Raw genomic sequence first — 14,979 nt, 5'->3', positions numbered from 1 at the left:
TTGAAATCAGAATTGATCAAAATAAAGAATAAATGTGTGTACTAATTTATGTTTCATCGTTTGTTTATTTAATATTTAACTTCATTTTTAATTTCAAATTAAGTACGCATGGTTTAGTGTTAAATAAATGGTACGGGAAGGGGTTAATAACTGAGAAATCCATTTTTCTAAATGAAAATTCTTAAGCACCTGAAATAACTGTGCGTACCTCATCGCTATTTAGCACTAGTCAGACCTTCTCCCCGGTTTGTTCAACCTTTTCCTCCTCCGCAGTCTCTTGTTTCTCTTTCTCGTTCTCCTTCTCTCTATGCTGTTCCTTTTCTCTTTGTTGTTCCTTCTCTCTCTGTCGTTCCTTCTCTTTCTCCTTGCCTTTCTCCCGCTCCCTCTCCCGTTCCGCTTTCCGTTCCTTCAGGATCTCCATTCTCCGCGCTCGGTGCAAACTTCCAGAAGGGAAAGTTGAGTCTTCGACCGCGGCAGCCGCGGCCGCGCTGGCTCCTCGCTCCACGGCTGTCTGCTCAATAGTTTACTTCACTGTATTTATGAATTGCTCTACTACTAGCGTTATCATTAGGCAATAGATCCCTTACAGAAAAGTATACCAAGTGCTTCGCTCAATTCGTATTTCAAATTTAGAGTAGTTATTAATATAGGTATTTTAAATTTAATGGAGACTTCAGGGTTGCTGAAGTCTTTAGAGTTTTTAGCTTCAGATGTGCTGAAGTTTTCAATCAACGAGATTTCTTTCTGAGAAAAGTATAGACCGAGTGCCTCACTCAATTCGTATTTCAAATTTAGAGTATCTACTTCATATAGGTATTTAAAATTTAATGAAGACCTCAGGGTTGCTGAAGATTTTAGAGTTTTCAGTTCCAAAGTTGCTGAAGTCTTCAGAGTTTTCAGCTTCAGAGTTGCTGAAGTCTTCATTCAATAAGATTTCTTTCTGAGAAAAGTGTAGACCAAGCGCCTTACACAAATTCGTATTTCAAATTTAAAATACCACCTCAAGCAGATATTTAAAATTTAATGAGGACTTCAGACTTTGCTGACATCCTTCAAACTTCAGACTGGCTGAAGTCTTAATTCAGCAAGATATATTTTTAAGACATTCTTCATAAAATATGGACAAGTTTTAATGAGATCATAGGATTTATGGATTGAATTATCGATATATTATATATATTTTATACATATAAGTCAAATTGCAATTTTATTTTGGACTCTGGTAGTATTGATTAAATGTCAGTTTCTAGATATGCAGTTATAGTAATTTTGACACTTGCAATACTTGTATTCTGTAAGGGATAAGAAAAAGACCAAGACGACTTAGATACATACTTTCAATATAAAACTGGCTGTCGAACTCTTCGCGATTGGACTTTGGGCCGAGGATGGATGAGTATGCCCATGACCGTGGGTGCTGAAGTATCCGCCAGCTTTTGATTTGATGTGACGATTGTACATTTCCATGTGCACGATCTTCATGAACTCGATTTGCGCGGCTAACTTCTGGATCTCCTCCTGCGTCATTCAGCAGAATTTACTGTATTATAATTTTTGAAAGATCATTTTTATTTTTTGCATGATTTCTTTAATTTTAACAAGGAATTTTATGTCCACAAGTTCAACTGTGCCTATGAGGTTAAGAGAGTAAGTTTACCTTGAGCTCCTCGTTTTCTTGATGCAAGTCCGTAGTCTCCTCGGATACCAAACCGATTCCATTTAACGAGAAGCTTGCTGTAACACCTCTAGCTCTTGCACGGCTATCCCATTGATCGCCTTGTCCTCGTAAAACTCGAATCACCTACAATTAAATAATTTAGCGTGAATTGAAAAAATTGAAGAGCTTTAAACTTGACGTGAATTTAAACATTAGTAATGTGTATTACTAATTTCTTAATTTCTTAATTCCCTCAATGCTTACTTCCCTATTTCCCAAATTTCCAAATTCCCAAATTAGAAATTCCCAAATTTCCAAATTCCCAAATTCCCAAATTCCCAAATTCCCAAATTCCCAAATTCCCAAATTCTCAAATTTCCAAATTCCCAAATTCCCAAATTTCTAAATTTCCAAATTAGAAATTCCCAAATTCCCAAATTTCCAAATTCCCAAATTCCCAAATTCCCAAATTCCCAAATTTCCAAATTCTCAAATTCCCAAATTCCCAAATTCCCAAATTCCCAAATTCCCAAATTAGAAATTCCCAAATTCCCAAATTTCCAAATTCCCAAATTTCCAAATTTCCAAATTCCCAAATTCCCAAATTCCCAAATTTCCAAATTCCCAAACTCTCAAATTCCCAAATTCCCAAATTCCCAAATTCCCAAATTCCCAAATTAGAAATTCCCAAATTCCCAAATTCCCAAATTTTCAAATTCCCAAATTCCCAAATTCCCAAATTCCCAAATTCCCTAATTCCCTAATTCCCTAATTTCCTAACTCCCTAATTCTCTAATTTCCTATCTTCCTAATTCCCTATCTTCCTAAATCCCTATCTCCCTAATTCTCTAATTCCCCAATTCCCCATCTCCCTATCTCCCTAATTCTCTAATTCCCAATCTCCCTAATTCCCTAATTTCCTATCACCCTAATTCCCTATCTCTCTAATTCCCTACCTTCCTAATTCCCTATCTCCCTAATTCTCTAATTTCCTAATTAACCTGTCCTCGTAAAACTCGAATTACCTACAGTTAAATAAATTAACATGAATTACAAATTTGAAAAGTTTCAAATTTACCATGAATTTAAACAACTGAAGTATAAATTACCTTAGGTGCAAATACAAGAAAGACAGTAACAGAGGTCGACAATTGTGTGCGCAAAAATCCCAACAAGTATTTGATATCTGGACCGGCGTGAGGGAAAATGAAGAGGCTGTGAAAGAGAAATGAAGAAGAGTTACGTATTAAGTTAACAATAACGTGGACAACATGTATTAAGAATGAAAAATCATACTGAATGGCGATCATAGTTATATTCACAGCGGCTATGTTATAAATTGCGTAGCTTATCAAACGGGCCTCGTTAAAGAGACTTTCCGCGTTGCGAACGTTGTAACACACTTTAATGCCCCATGCAAGGAACAGAATTTCCCCTGAAAGGAAAAGTTCGTGTACCATACATTTTCTTGCGACCCAGTTTAAGTACAGTTTCATATATTATTGTACATAGGTATGCATAGGAATACAGCTACTGAGTGTATCGATTTTAATATCAAACGGAATCATACGGTTATGTGTATGCACGTATAATCGTAGGTACAGTCGTTCCTTGAACAAATTGTTAGAATATTATGGAATTTTTCTTTTGTAGAATTTTTAGTTTTCTTAGAAGTTAGGGGATGTTGGAAATTTGGGAAACTGGACATTTTTAGAATTTTGGGATTGCAAGGATTTGGTGCTTTTAATTTTAGGATTTGGAGAATTTGAGAAATTTGGGGAATGTGGGAATTTGGGAAATTTGGGAAATTTTGGAGATTCGGGAGATTTGGAAAATTTGGGGAATACAGGAATTTGGGAAGTTTGGGAAATTTGGGGAATGTGGGAATTTGGAAATTTGAGAAATTTGGGGAGCATGGGAATTTGGGGAATGTGGGAATTGGGAAATGTGGGAATTGGGGAATGTGGGAATTGGGGAATGCGGGAATTGGGGAATTTGGGAATTGGGAAATGTGGGAATTGGGGAATGTGGGAATTGGGGAATGTGGGAACTGGGAAATGTGAGAATTGGGAAATGTGGTAATTGGGGAATGTGGGAATTGGGGAATGTGAGAATTTGAGAAATATAGAAATTTGAGGAATGTGGGAATTTGGAAATTTGAGAAATTTGAGGAATATAGGAATTTGGGGAGCGTGGGAATTTGAGAAATGTGGGAATTGGGGAATGTGTGAATTGGGAATGTGGGAATTGGGGAATTTGGGACCTGGGAAATGTGGGAATTGGGGAATGTGAGAATTTGGGGAATGTGGGAATTTGGGAAATGTGGGAATTTGGGGAATGTGGGAATTTGGGAAATGTGGGAATTTGGGGAATATGGAAATTTGGGGAATGTGGGAATTTGGGGAATTTGAGAATTTTGGAAATTTGGAAAATTTGAATACGGGAATTTGGGGAATGTGGGAATGTGGGAATTTGGGAGAGTTGGGAAATTTGGAAAATTTGGGAAATTGGAGAATTTAGAAACTTAAAAACACAAAATTTGAAAAGTACATTTCTTAATTCGAAAATCCAGAAACTATAAAACTTGAACACTCAAAATTTGAGAAATTTCAAAAAAACAACTGTACCTCGCAACAAAAATCAATAATCTCGATTTCTTTTCTGAGTCACTTGAAATACATTCGTATAATTTATTATTACTATTACCGATTGCTAAACTGTGATCCCACCAGTTGAACGAACATTGATAGAATTTCAGACCATAATTGTCGGCTATCACTTCGGCATACGGTGGTGAGCTCAGTGTCCATGTGCCAAGATAAATTAACATTACTAACAATATTGGAACCATCCACTGCAGTAATTGCTTGTCCGTGAGTTTCACTTTGTGTGCGCTCTTGACACGGTACGTGAGAGATACACTGTGACAGACATTTTCTTTATTTCATGCTTTCATATTTGAACTTATACAATTTTTACATAAACAGCAACTTATAATCGCGTCATTTAAAAAAAGTAGATTGAAACATTTAATACTAAATGTATAGGTTAGATCATCTGATGTCATCTTGATTTAAATTATAATTTTTTATATAAAAACTGTAAATACAATTTTATAATTCTTTTTTTAGAAAGAAATTTTTGTAAATGTACAGGTAGTCGTGTCATTAAAATATTTTGTAATTTGAAAATAAATATTGTTTATATCTCAAATTATTTTTATTTAGCAAAATTTTATTTATCTTCATTTTAATTATTGTATATTACTTCCTCCACGTATGTAATTATATTTTATTTTAATTATTATTTCTGCTTTCATAGTTAAGCAATTTTAATGTATACTAATTATGCTCTCTTTCATTGTTACTTAATTTTGTAATATTTTAATTATTGCATTTTACTGTTTTTTTATCGAAATAAATCAAGATAACATCAGATCAGAATAATTATTTTTGCCTATCTATATTTCTTACCGCCAAGTTTTCATCAACAACGCGGTGTAGGAAATACAAAACCCAAGATGTCTCGTCCACTTTGTCGCGATACAAGAATACATATCCAAAACAGGAAATATGGCAGCCATCTGAGTGCATAATATTTGATATATGATAAGTAGAACACTATAATATACATAGTAGACTCTCGTTATATTGCCGATACTGTGATTTTGCATCACAGAAGGTTAAAACAAATTCATCTTTCAGTACATCCTTTGTTGCATTAATTTATCTCCACTATGGCAATATAACGAGAGTCTACGTTATACTAGTATCTATAATAAATTTTCTAGAAGTGCAATATTACATGTGAACAATAGGTATACAAGCTTTTGTATACGTACTTCGAGATACATAATAGCACAACCCAAAAGCGTAATGGATAGAAATATCGGCGAAGCGACCTTGAACACTTTAAGCTTACGGTGTTGATACATGTAGGCCACCAAAACGATGGTACCAAACACACAGAAAATGGAGAATGATAAAAGGGTGATTCTGTAAACAAATTTCTTATCAGTTTTCAAAAACCAAGTTAACAAGACAAGTTCAAAACACATTGCAATATAACTTATTTACAATTCTTTGCCTCAATTAGTGTTTCATAACTGATAATTATTTATGAAGTTTCTAATTTTAATTAGAAAATATTAGAAAATGTGAAATTTTAGTTTGATCCTATCTGGAGGAATCAAACACTAAATATTAATAATATATCGTGACATAATTAAATCAGAATATGTTTACGTAAATCATATTTAATATAAAATTTAAAGCATACTAGATATATTGCATGTTTTAGTATACTTGATATATTTAGTATAATTTATAATTAAAGTATAGTATATTGATTATATTAAATTTAATATCAAAATTCGTTGTCTCTCTAATTCCCTATCTCTCTAATTCCCTATCTTCCTAATTCCCTATCTCTCTAATTCCCTATCTCCCTCATTCCCTATTTTCCTAATTCCCAATTTCCCTAATTCCTCAATTCCCTAATTCCTCAATTCCCTAATCCCCCAACTCCCTAATTCCCTATCTCTCTAATTCCCTATCTTCCTAATTCCCTATCTCCCTAATACCCTATCTCCCTAATTTCCCATCTCTCTAATTCCCTACCTCCCTAATTCCCTATCTCCCTAATTCCCTATCTTCCTAATTCCCTATCTTCCTAATTCCCAATCTCCCTAATTCCTCAATTCCCTAATTCCCTAATTTCCTAATCCCTCAACTCCCTAATTCCCTATCTCTCTAATTCCCTATCTCCCTAATTCCCTAATTCCCTAATTCCCTAATTCCCTAACTCCCCAATTCCCTAACGCCCTAATTCCCTAATTCCCTAATAAAATGTGAGATTAAATTTAATAATAATTTAAATATTTAATTATAATAAATAATAATAATAATAATTTAATGTCCCAAATTAAACTTCATATAACCATAACATATTTACACAAATTTAAATATACAACTATTCAAAATGATCGACTCAAATATTTCACTAGAATTATTCCTCATGTACCAATTTTTCCAATGTGGATTTTTTCCAACTAATAAAACACTTTCTCTAGATCACCTTAAATGAATCAGTACATTTTTCACGATATACTACTATAATATCGTTTTGTATCGAAGTTTCATACCGAAAGGGCCAGTTGTAAGTGGCTAAACAAGGCTCAGGCCCTTTGCACTTGGCGCATCCCGGTGCACAACGCAAACATCGAAACTCTATCACGTACGAATCGCTCACGTTTTCTTGCATCTCCTTCCAAGCAGCTGCAAAATTTTGGAAATTCGGGTTAATCGTGTCTCTGTAATGAAAGTTTAAATTAGTTATTAACCTTCCACGAGAATTCCATCGAAGCCAGACTGATGTTGATTCGTGCTGTAATAACCCTTTCGACATTTGCATATGTATGCACCCTTAACCCATCCAGCACCGACTCCATTGTGATTAACGCGATCTCCAGGAGTTTGATATTCGCACTGCAAATAAAATAGCTTGTGTTTGATCAATTTTGTTCATTTAGGAAAATTATATTTATAATGTGTTTAACATTGAAAATTATATTTGTAATAAATATTTTTAATATGTTTATCGTTTAATTGACTGGAGGTACATTATATTTGTAATCGAATATTTAGACTGATTTTCAGTTTGCAACTTAAATTGTTTATCACGAGTTTATGATATTAATATTAGCACATTATTGTCACTTTATGAAATTGTTAACTTTCTGTCAAAATTATTTACATTATACTATTGTTAATTTTCTATGAAAATTATTTACAATATACTATTGTTAAACTTCTATGAAAAATATTTGTTATACTACAGTTAATTTTCTATGAAAATTATTTGCAATACACTATCGCTCATTTTCTACAGAAATTATTTATAATGTACTACTGTTAATTTTCTATAAAAATTATTTACAATATAAAATTGTAAAAATTGAAAACTTAATAAAATTTGACTAACATGCATGGTACAAGTTTACTATTTTTAATTTTTATAAATTAGATTCTAGTAAGAGTAGGTATGATTGTTATTTTTTAATGTTAATTACGAGTTACCTGAGTAGTGTCATTATGACACTTGTGTGTGCCTTTAAAAGATGCTATTTGATTACTTAAAGCTTCGTTTTCACTAATTTGCGATGATGCATCGCATTGATTTACTTCTAATCCGCTGATGTCAATATCCACGCTTAAAAATTCTCGAATTCTGCAAATAAAGTGCATAAAACCCTATTATTATTATAGTATCAAATAGATATTTCATTTTGAAAAATCAGATATGTATATTTGAAGTTTTCGAATTTTCAAATTTTCTATTTTTTGAACTTTCGAATTTTCAAATTTTCAAATTTCGAATTTCCCAAATTCCCAAACTCCCTAGTTCTATAATTCCCCGATTCCCCCATTCCCCCATTCCCCCATTGCCTAATTTCCTAATTTCCTAATTTCCTAATTCGCTAATTCCCTTATTGCCTAATTCCCAAATTCACAAATTCACAAATTCACAAATTCCCAAATTCACAAATCTCCAAATTCCCAAATTTCCAAATTCCCAAATGTCAAATTCCCAAATTTTCAAATTCCCAAATTCCCAAATTCCTAAATTTCCAAATTTCCAAATTCCCAAATTCCCAAATTCCTAAATTCCTAAATTCCCAAATTCCCAAATTCTCAAATTTCCAAATTCCTAAATTCCTAAATTCCCTAATTCCCTATCTTCCTAATCCCTCAACTCCCTAATTCTCTAATCCCTCAACTCCCAAATTCCTAAATTCCCAAATTCCCAAATTCCCAAATTCCCAAATTCTCAAATTCCTAAATTCCCTAATTCCCTATCCCCCTATTTCCTTATCTTCCTAATCTCTCAACTCCCTAATTCCCTAATCCCTCAACTCCTAAATTCCCTAATTCCCTAATCCCTCAACTCCCAAATTCCCTAATTCCCTAATTCCCTAATTCCCTAATTCCCTAATTCCCTAATTCCCTAATCCCTCAACTCCCTAATTCCCTAATCCCCCAACTCCCAAATTCCCTAATTCCCTAATTCCCAAATTCGAAAACCACTAATTTCCAAAACTCCCAAACTCCCAAACTCCAAATTCCCAAATTCTAAAATCTTCAAATCCACATAATAATCCTATTTACAAGTAATTTCTATTGTGAACGACGTTATAATAAATAAATGTTATCTAGGAATCATTTACGTACCCATGACGAGCATCCGGAGGACGTATATTAACGCTGTAGGAGATCAACCATCGATGGCTTTTACAGGAGAAGTACGGAATGGTCCACCAACCCCTGTAGGATTCAATCGCCGGTGACTGCATGAATTTCGGTGACCTGGGATAACACGCAAACGCCACAAACCGCCATAGAAACCTCGACCTCTTAATAAACACGCGTTTTGTGCAACGACCCCATTAATACAACCTCTTTTATTCCTTCCATTTTCTTTTTTAACCTTTGGTCCTGGCACTTCACGGTCATCCGGTGTACGAATATCAATTATTAAGTACTTTTTAACGACTCTCAATTTTTGTCTGAATATTTCAACATTCGATATTTCTATTACTGTGTCAAGCTATTATTAATTTTTTATTTTCTTTGCAGTATATAATTTTTAAGGGAGAGATTATTAAACTTAAAATATTTGACGCGATTCAATATCATATCAGATTGTTTAAAATTCAATGAATGAAACTGTATAAAAGATTTTATGGATAGTTTTAATACAAAATGGCTGACTGTCATTATAGGATGTGACATAAGTTTATTAAGATTGTTTTTTGAAATTTTCTAATTTCTCAGTTTTTAAAAGTTTGTATGGTAACAATGTATATTATAAACTTTCAGTAACCATTTGAAATTTTATAATTCAACTGTTCCCACAAAAAATTATAATTATAAAATATTCTTGTTATAAAACATTACAAGAAAAATTATATAAAAATGGTACATGTTACATAAAAAAAGAATTGCTCTAAAAATTTAAATTTTTTATTAAGTTTCTAAGCTGCAATATACCACGTATGTATAGTATCGCAGTATATAGTTAAAGTAAACTTTCACTTTTTTTTCTATATCAGTCCATGCATGCATTTCGCGTATCTGTAGTGGTAACAATTGCTTCACGTTATTTTCGAAGGTTAGTTTTACGATGGTCTCTATAAATACCCTCGTGTTGCACATACATATATAGAAAGGTGAAGCGTATCGATTATCGTACATGTTTATTTAAGCGTTTATAACCCTCCTTCCATATGAAGATTTTGTTCGTATCCCTTGGATAAAATGTACGATGCTGTTTAACAACTTGAAACCTTCTTTAAACTTCGAGTAGTCGGACTTGAACGGGAGTACAACCCTTTCGTACAGTACGAATATTCTTGGGGTTGTTTTCATTTTTTTTTTTTTAAATAACTGCGATATTTTGCTATTTTTTATATTTTTTATATTTCTATAATTTTATATTTTTTTAAATTTTCTTTGTCGTTTTTAATTGTTGATACAATTTGTTAATTCCTTATTATTAAAAATTAAACTATTATTTTCTTTTTCGGAAAATAACTGATCCTATTTTTTATATTTTTTATATTTTTATAATTTTATATTTTTTTAAATTTTCTTTGTCGTTTTTAATTGTTGATACAATTTATTATTTGTTTTATTATTAAACAGATATTAGAATGATTAGTTTTACTTTAATGTTAGAGACACTTATTTATTCCATATTTTATTCCAGAATTGTATTTAAACGATTTATTCATAAACAATTAATAAGTTATCGAAACATTCAGACAATGCATGTGTACAATGAATATAACTTTTTTGACGATTGAATTTTTTTTTCAAAATTGATTTAGCAAATCTGAAAAGAAACGTGTTCCAGTTTCACGTTTTTGTTAACGTGTATCGAGTTTCTATGACTTGACGCTTGTATGAAATAATGGAGGATGATGAATGATCGTGGAGCGCCTACAAAACATTTATATTCTCTTCTCGGTAAAAAATATTGTGTATTTAACGCATTGATTGTAATAATATTTTTCAACTTCTCTGAATTGAAGAGTAGACTACTTTATTGTATATTAAAGTTAGACTACTTTATATCAAATTTTGTAGTCTTTATAAAATTATCATCAATTATACTTTACAAATTTGAAATCTTACTGAAATTTTTCAAATTATAAATTTAAGTGAAATTTTTCAAATTTTAAACTTAAGTGAAATTTTTCAAATAATAAATTTAAGTGAAATTTTTCAAATTATAAATTTAAGTGAAATTTTACAAATTATAAATTTAATTGAAATTTTTCAAATTATAAATTTAAGTGAAATTTTACAAATTATAAATTTAAGTGAAATTTTACAAATTATAAATTTAATTGAAATTTTTCAAATTATAAATTTAAGTGAAATTTTACAAATTATAAATTTAAGTGAAATTTTACAAATTATAAATTTAAATGAAATTTTTCAAATTATAAATTTAAGTGAAATTTTTCAAATTATAAATTTAAGTGAAATTTTACAAATTATAAATTTAAATGAAATTTTTCAAATTATAAATTTAAGTGAAATTTTTCAAATTAGAAATTTAAATGAAATTTTTCAAATTATAAACTTAAGTGAAATTTTTTATATAATAAATCTTTTTGAAATTCTTCAAATTATAAACTTAAGTGAAATTTTTCAAATAATAAACCTTATTGAAACTTGTCAAATTATAAATCGTACTTGAAATGAACGTTTTACCAAGAAGAGTATTTTATCAAACAAAAATATACGTATGAAGGGTGAAGTGCGAGAAACGGGAAACAGAAAAGTTCATTTCACGTTGGTGCATTCGTGCAGGTTATAGTTTTTTGAAAGGGTGTGTGCAAACACATGAATGCATGGCTTTTTCTGGCGTTATCAAACAGTGTTATCCGTTATTAGTCAGATGAAAATTATACTAAATTAGAACGAAATAATATTCTTCTAATTTTGTCGAATTCTCTAAGTAATACGAAAACTGAACTACAAACTATAATAACTAATTTTAATTTACTTTTTAAATAAAATACAAATTAAAAAATGAAAGGTACATAAATGATTTATGATGTAACTTAAAATTGTATCATTCTTTGCTTCTAATAATTCTTTGCTAATAATATTACTTTATTGAAACTTTTATCAACCCTTTGCACTCGAGGACTCCAGGAGGACCGCCATTTTAAATTTGTCTTCGAACTCGAGGACTATGGAGATAATGCAAGTAAGAATAATAATAATATTGATATAATAATTTATGTTTGAATATAAACAATAAAGAGAGTTGTTCACCGCATTTCTAGATATTAAATTGACAGCAGAAGAGCATAGGGTATTTTAGTTTTTTAAGTTTTCTTTTTCTTTTCTATTGTTCCTCTCACTTCTTCTCACAACCCTTAGATAGTTAAGTTTGTACCAAAGATACTTTTTCTTTTATATTATTCAACTAATTTGTGCTTATTATGATTTTGTATTATCTCCTTATGTCATTATATCTAACAACAAGTATGATTAGGTATTCATTTTTGTTTCATTTATATTAAACTTGAACAAACATATCAATATGGACAAATACATTAATTTATATGTAAATATGACTTTTATAGTAAATAAGACTTTATATCAAAGATACTTTTTCTCTTATATTATTCAACTAGTTTGTGCTTATTATGATTTTGTATTATCTCCTTATGTCATTATATCTAACAACAAGTATGATTAGGTATTCATTTTTATTTCACTCATATTAAACTTGAACAAATATATCAATATGAACAAATACATAAATTTACATACAAACATGATTTTTCTAGTAAATAAGACTTTTTTAAAAATGTCTACCCAAAAATGTTTCCAGTTGCTGATAACATAAACGAATAAAAATTTCAAGTGCAAAGGGTTGAAACACGAAGATGTGTTATGACAGTGAAACATCATGCAAAATGTGAAGTATAATAACATGCATGGAATCGTAGGACAGACGAGTCAAACCTCAATTCCGTAGTGGTACCAGCATTTTCGAACCAAGGTAAATTAGGATCCGGTATCGATCCTGGTTCAAGTCCATGATTATCAACGTTCGATGGTTCTCCAACGCTCGCTGGATTTCTTTCCAACCAAACAGCACTAATCACTGAACCGGTAGACGCATTTAATGCTATCACTCTCGTTTCTACGGCGTCGTTCACGGACACCAGCAGAGATTTTGCTAACACCTCTAAAAGCACTGTACACAATAGATTTCAACTATTTTAGTAAATTTAGTTTAACTATTTTAGTAGAATTGCAAAATTTAATTTCCAAAATCTAAACACTATAAAATCTCACATTTCAGAATATTTTATTAATTAAATTTCAAGTTTGTAAAGTACAAAACGTTCAACTAATAAATTTCTGAAATTTTGAGATTTTGAGAATCAAAATTTTAGAATCTTCAAATTTCCAAATTCTCAGAACTGCAAATTCTCAAATCTCCAAATTCCCAAATCTCTAAAGTTTCAAATTCCCAAATTTTCCAATTCTCAAATCTTCAGAATCTCAAATCTCCCAACTCACAAATCTCGCAATTTCCACATCTCCCAATTCCCAAATCTTCCAATTCCCACATCTCCCAATTCCCAAATCTTCCAATTCCCAAACCTCCCAATTTCCAAATCTTCCAATTTCCAAATTTCCTAATTTCCACATCTCCCAATTCCCAAATCTTCCAATTCCCAAACCTCCCAATTTCCAAATCTTCCAATTTCCTAATCTTCCAATTCCCAAATCTCCCAATTCCCACATCTCCCAATTCCCAAATCTCCCGACTCCCAAATCCCCGAATTCCCACATCTCTCAATTCCCAAATCTCCCAACTCCCAAATCACCGAATTTCCAAATCCCCGAATTCCCAAATCCCCGAATTCCCAAGTATCCCAATTCCCAAACCCCCCCCCAATTCCCAAATCCCCGAATTCCGTAATCCCCGAGTTCCCAAATCTCCCAATTCCCAAATCCCCCAATTCCGAAACTCCCCAATTTCCAAACCCCCCAATTCCCAAATCCCCGAATTCCCAAATTCCTGAATTTCCAAACCCCCAATTCCCAAACCCTCAATTCCCAAACCTTCCAATTCCCAAACCCTCTAATTCCCAAATCCCGGAATTCCCAAACCCCCCAACTCCCAAATCTCCCAACTCCCAAATCTCCCAACTCCCAAACCTCCCAACTCCCAAATCCCCCAACTCCCAAATCCCCCAACTCCCAAATCTCCCAATTCCCCAATTCCCAAATCTCTCAATTCCCAAACCCCCAAATTTTCCATCTCAAAAATTGAAATTCGCAAACCAACTCTCAACTCCCCAAACACTTCAAACCATCTCCCCAATTTCTGCTGAGGGAGCCCCCCAATTTCGGGTAGGACCAAGCACATTCTAATTCCTACCCAGTTAATCAAACAGTTGCTAATTCAGCGCTTTTAATCAAAAGTTTTCGTTAATTAGTGAAAAGTTACCATTATGCCTCGATCCTCCGATGGTGCCAAGATTTTGTAGCATAAGGGCGGTCATATCAGCTTTTTGGCGAGCGGTGTCGTATCGTCGCGGATCAAGTGCTACGGCAGCTGGTAAAGATTTGAAACCAGCTGTCGTTGCACAGTCTTCTCCTAACGACCCAATCGATGCCGCTTCTATCACATCCAGAGCTTTTTCAATATCCGCCTGTCAAAAATAATACGCTTCATTATTTCTCTCGACCACAAAATCATATTGTTAAGGAAAGACCAGATTTCTCTTTCCTTCTTTTGGCTATGTAACCTCTTTTATATTTTATCTCGTACATCTTGTATATTAACTCACATGTGCAATGTATGATATTCGTATTAAGTTTGATATGTAATAGGTATAAGTTTTAGAAAATAGATATTGTTTGAACACATTATATATTTACATATTGGTTAGTATGTTGACTCATGTATTGATCACTCAATTGACTCATGTATCAATTACTCAACTGACTCATGAATTGGTTACTCACTTGACTTGTGCATTGATTACTCAATCGACTCATGTATTGATTACTGAATTGATTTATGTATTGATTACTCAATTGACTCATTTATTGATTATGCAATTGACTCATGTATTGATTACTCAATTGATTTATGTATTGATTACTCAATTGACTCAATTGATTCATGTATTGATTATTCAATTGACTCATGTATTGATTACTCAACTGATTCATGTATTGGTTACTCACTTGACTTGTGCATTGATTACTCAATTG

General features: G+C 32.1%; 1 protein-coding gene across 7 annotated transcripts in view; it reads right to left on the bottom strand.

Moving 5' to 3' along the window:
* The window catches only part of LOC100875331 (putative G-protein coupled receptor CG31760), a 40,647-nt gene that overhangs the window by 5,690 nt on the left and 19,978 nt on the right, over positions 1-14,979 (bottom strand). For 2 of the 7 annotated variants that reach the window (XM_076528987.1, XM_076528988.1), the window contains exons 4-17: positions 14,207-14,411; positions 12,706-12,940; positions 8,887-9,021; positions 7,735-7,885; positions 6,999-7,143; positions 6,801-6,933; positions 5,499-5,652; positions 5,131-5,240; positions 4,364-4,578; positions 2,954-3,092; positions 2,767-2,872; positions 1,658-1,801; positions 1,336-1,518; positions 209-514 (exon numbers count right to left, since the gene is read on the bottom strand). In XM_076528987.1, coding sequence (XP_076385102.1) covers positions 230-514; positions 1,336-1,518; positions 1,658-1,801; positions 2,767-2,872; positions 2,954-3,092; positions 4,364-4,578; positions 5,131-5,240; positions 5,499-5,652; positions 6,801-6,933; positions 6,999-7,143; positions 7,735-7,885; positions 8,887-9,021; positions 12,706-12,940; positions 14,207-14,411 — 2,340 coding nt within the window. In that variant the 3' untranslated portion in view covers positions 209-229. Of the gene's footprint in view, positions 1-208; positions 550-1,335; positions 1,519-1,657; positions 1,802-2,766; positions 2,873-2,953; positions 3,093-4,363; positions 4,579-5,130; positions 5,241-5,498; positions 5,653-6,800; positions 6,934-6,998; positions 7,144-7,734; positions 7,886-8,886; positions 9,022-12,705; positions 12,941-14,206; positions 14,412-14,979 lie in introns of those variants that run through there. The other 5 variants (XM_076528989.1, XM_012280018.2, XM_076528991.1 and 2 more) reach the window with 5 other exon arrangements.

This window comes from Megachile rotundata, chromosome 2, assembly GCF_050947335.1.
Source record: "Megachile rotundata isolate GNS110a chromosome 2, iyMegRotu1, whole genome shotgun sequence".
NCBI lineage: Eukaryota > Metazoa > Arthropoda > Insecta > Hymenoptera > Megachilidae > Megachile > Megachile rotundata.
Note: the sequence above shows the minus strand (reverse complement) of the source record. Positions and strands in the feature narration are given on the sequence as shown.